Genomic DNA, 4573 nt, shown 5'->3' on the forward strand with positions numbered 1-4573 from the left:
TTGTATACCGTCGGGCCGGGGGCGTCTCCGCCCCCCCGGACCCCCAGGCCAGGGGGCGCGTCGCCTCCCTGGACCCCCCGACTCGCTGACCGGGCAGCGAGACCCCCGTCCTTTCTGTTTGTAACGAGTCCGATTCAAGGCATTCAACAGTCATGATTCCGCCATTTATACCTTAATGATGGATACATATGTGATAACTTATCCTGATATAACTTATCCAGAAATAGTTAATCCCTTAATTCTCAACCAGAAAATCCCCGATTACTACAGAGTATACAACCATTTCTTTTGAACTATATGATATGTGAAATTATTTGTGTGATTAATTTAGATTCATATCATGCAGCTATTTAAAATTGAGGAACTGCTCTCTAGTAAATATAAATAAATTATTTTCATAATTCAAACTTGTTACCTGGGTGGATTGAACGCCCCAACTACATTATCAATTTCTAATTTTATGTTTTGTCATTAAAAAAAAAAGTGTCATATGCATGTATACAAACAACATTATTTTATTATTAAAGACATAACCCGGGATTCCTTGATGAAAAAGGTGCACAAAAAAAAATTGAAAAAAAAGGAAAAACAAAAAAAGAAGAAGATATTCCATGGAGTAAGTAAAAAAGATGATGCAATAATTTCCTCAACTTGCCAACTTGAGAATGTGAAATTAAAGCCTTTCAAGCTAGTAAAAAGTGTGATTAGTAACTTAAAAAAAAATAGACTATCTGCTATATAACATGTTAGAAATATAATGTGATGTAACTTATTTAGTTATTTATATCATTGAAGCGTATAAATTATTTAATCGTAAAGATTTTTGAAAAACACACTCACTAGGCATGCATAAGCTTATAGAAGTTTTGTCTCTGGACAGACGACATTCTCTAAAAAGTTGTCTTGTGAAATTAGTTTTTCCTAGTAAAATTAGGCCAAAATCAAGAGTATTTTAATTAACAATTTTTCATTAAATGAGCAGTAGAAGTAAAGTTGACGTTTATGAATTTGAGAGGTGAATATTAATGGTTACTCTATAGTACAGGTGAATAGCTCTTAAGCGTAGCCAATTCAGTGGCGTAGTTAAAAATTTTATGAATGGTATCTAAGAATCAGGTAAAAAAAATAATTTGATAATAGATGCACTAAAATTTTGAAATCGAACTATGTAATATTAACAATTAAATTCTTTTAATGAAAAAATATACTAAATTTCTTAAAATCAAACCACATAACATTTAACTTGAATTTTCATATTTATTTAAATTGGAAATGAACTAAAAAGAAAAAGAGAAAGAGAAAATTCAGTTTATGATGAAATCACTTTTATACTTCAAGATTTCACCAAATTTTGGCGACTTAACAACAAGATATGAAAAATAAAGAGTAAAATCAAACGAGTTTTTCTATAAAAAAAATTCTATATAGAGCCTTTTTCACTTTTAGTAGCGGTATAGAAAAAAAATAGAATTTCTTAATTAAATTTAAATTAAATAATTACTTTTAAATTTTATTGAAAAAATGATTAAAATTTAATGTAACTGAGACTTGAATCTATGCGTGCGCGCATTTTACAATGCGTTGGACCAAAATATCGCTGGGCTAGGAGACTTTAGTGTGTTTAAGGGTGTCCATAACGTGTTATTTAATCATATAAGGTGTAATTTTACTTATATAAAAGATGTGATCTTCCGACGAAGGGTGTCCAATTGGACATCTTGAGTATAGTGTACCTCCGCCCCTGCTAGCTATTTAAGAAATGAGTGATCTATATATGATTTGAACTGTTCTTATTATTTAAATTAACTTTTAATGTTGAGTTAGATTCGATATCGAACCTTATAGTGTCTTCCATACGGTTTATTTATTTATTTATCTTTCATTTGACTTAGTTCCAAACTACCAATTAGCTTTTACATATATTTCCACAACTTAAAGTACAGAAGTATATCTTCTATTTGATTTAACCAATTAAAGTCAAGTCGGCATAGTTGAAGTGGCATTTATTCCAAATTCTTTATTCCAAAAAAAATAACACCTTTTTTGCATGAAGACAAGTACGTTAGTTGACAAATCAAGCAACAAAATTAATCCCACAAAAAAAATATATATTAGAACAAAAATACCCTATTTGGTAGAGTGGTTGGAGCAGTTACAATAAGAATGTCCTTACCTCATTGTGGATAATAATCAATATTTTAAAAAAAAAAATCTCAATTATTTAACCATAATAAATTAATTAAATTACCATTATCTAATCCACATATCCCTTCTTATATTTCCCATCAACTTCTCCATCTTTTTTTCATCAAACCAAATCATGACTAAAGACTCAAAATCTTGGAGACCTTTTACAGCTAATTGTTGTTCAGCTGATGATCAAACAATATTTGGTAATTTTAGTAGGTGCAAAACCTCGAAATCCGATTTTTCGAAGAATATAGGTCCATTACCATCGTTTCGTAGGTTATCATTTTCTGATTTGAGCAGATCCTCGTCAACTCGAATTAACGAGGATCTTGCTCAAACATTTGGACCTGACTTGTTTGATTTCCAGGTGAGTGAATTACGCGCGATAACGCAGAATTTTTCGACTAATTATTTGCTTGGAGAAGGTGGATTTGGGACAGTACATAAAGGGTATGTTGATGAGAATTTGAGGAGTAGTTTGAAATCTCAAGCTGTTGCTGTGAAGCTTCTTAATATTGAAGGACTTCAAGGTCATAGGGAATGGCTGGTAATTATTAATATCTATTATATTTCTCTTTTTAGTAACTTTTATTATTATCCCGAGCGCGATAAAATTTGTTCATAAAAATATAATTTGTTTAATTTTAAGTGAGTTATTGACTCCCCCTATCTTGACTTGCCAAGTTCAAATTAATCTAACAATTGAGTTGATATATTATCCATATTGATACTTGAAATCAAACTATGTTTAAAATGTTTTTTAATGATATGTTATATATTATTATAAATAAAAATAATAATTTGTTAGGTAATTAAAACATTATAAAAGAACAAAGAGAGAAACTAATTTTTTGTAAAAATTAAGCACACTATACTACATTAAAAATGATCATTAGCGATACTTAATTTTAATGATACTTAATTTTTAATTGTCATTAAATATATATTTTTAATAATAATTAATACTCTTTATATATGTTCCTAAAATCTTTAGCGACATTAGTTCTAATGACACTGTTGTATTGATGTCAATTGTAATTTTTTTTTTTGGGCTATGAAGAGACAGGATATTAATTGTTTTATGAGCTATATGAAGAGACAAGAGCTCCTTCAAAAATAAATAAATTAATTAAATCCTTGACTTACGGAGCATAAGCTTGGACTTGAAAAAAAATAAAATAATAAAAGTTGGACTTGGCAGTTCTATTGTGCCCCACGTTATTTTAAATTCTTTGACGTTTTTTTGTTTTTTTCCTTTTTTGTGTTTAAACATTTTTTCTTCATGAAGGTCTTCATAATTATTGGGTCCCAAAACTTAATAGGGCTGAATAACAATATAGAAATCTTTTGTTTATTCCATGTTTTTTTTATTATGTTAGTCTTTATTTTTTGTCTCGTATTATTTATTCCAAGATGAGTGAAATGATTTATAATAATTAAGAGTAATATAATAAAATCATCATTCTTGTTAAGTGAAACATGAACGGACTGAGTAATATATAATATTTTTCGATTATTTAACAGTTATTTGTGGTTGATATATAGGCGGAAGTAATATTTCTAGGGCAGCTAAGGCACAAAAACTTGGTAAGATTGATTGGTTATTGTTGCGAGGATGAAGAGCGCCTTCTTGTTTACGAATTCATGCCTAAAGGCAGTCTTGAGAATCATCTCTTTAAAAGTAAGTTTGTTCTTATCAAGACTAAAATAATTGAATTACGTGTAATTTATTCGAAAAATACAAAAATTTCAAGAAATTACAAAATTTTCTAAATATTATAACTTGCATAAAACTTTCAGGGTTATCGATGTCATTGCCATGGGGTACAAGATTGAAGATAGCAATAGGAGCAGCCAAAGGCCTTGCTTTCTTGCATGGAGCTGAAAAACCTGTGATTTATCGTGACTTCAAAACCTCCAACATATTGCTTGATTCTGTATGTATTCTTAAATATTATTTTATTTTTATAAGAAAAAAATCTATTTCAAATATTAGTCAATATGATTAGTGTATTATAATGAATATACACTTTTATTTTCAGGACTTTACTGCAAAATTATCAGATTTTGGGCTTGCACATATGGGCCCAGAAGGATCAAACACTCATGTTACTACTAGAGTAATGGGCACTTATGGATATGCAGCCCCTGAATATGTTAACACAGGTACACTTATGTCCTTATTTTGCGTTGGTCTTTTAACTTATACCCCTCGTAACAAAAAACAATCGCACGTGTCACAAATTTCGTATCAAAATATCCCTAAGTTAGCCTCATATGACTTCAGTTTTTAAAGAACTTATGTCCCCTACGCAGTTCCTTAGCTGCTAAAGGTGGGAAAATGCAATACACTAAATAAGAGGGTGTTTGGGGGGGGGGGGGG

General features: G+C 30.1%; 1 protein-coding gene across 1 annotated transcript in view; it reads left to right on the forward strand.

Moving 5' to 3' along the window:
- The first annotated feature begins 2276 nt into the window (after positions 1-2276).
- Positions 2277-4573, forward strand: part of LOC107027289 (probable serine/threonine-protein kinase PBL15) — a 3468-nt gene continuing 1171 nt past the window's right edge. The window contains exons 1-4 of the mRNA XM_015228464.2: positions 2277-2737; positions 3736-3871; positions 3991-4127; positions 4233-4356. Coding sequence (XP_015083950.1) covers positions 2321-2737; positions 3736-3871; positions 3991-4127; positions 4233-4356 — 814 coding nt within the window. The 5' untranslated portion in view covers positions 2277-2320. The remainder of the gene's footprint in view (positions 2738-3735; positions 3872-3990; positions 4128-4232; positions 4357-4573) is intronic.

This window comes from Solanum pennellii, chromosome 8, assembly GCF_001406875.1.
Source record: "Solanum pennellii chromosome 8, SPENNV200".
NCBI lineage: Eukaryota > Viridiplantae > Streptophyta > Magnoliopsida > Solanales > Solanaceae > Solanum > Solanum pennellii.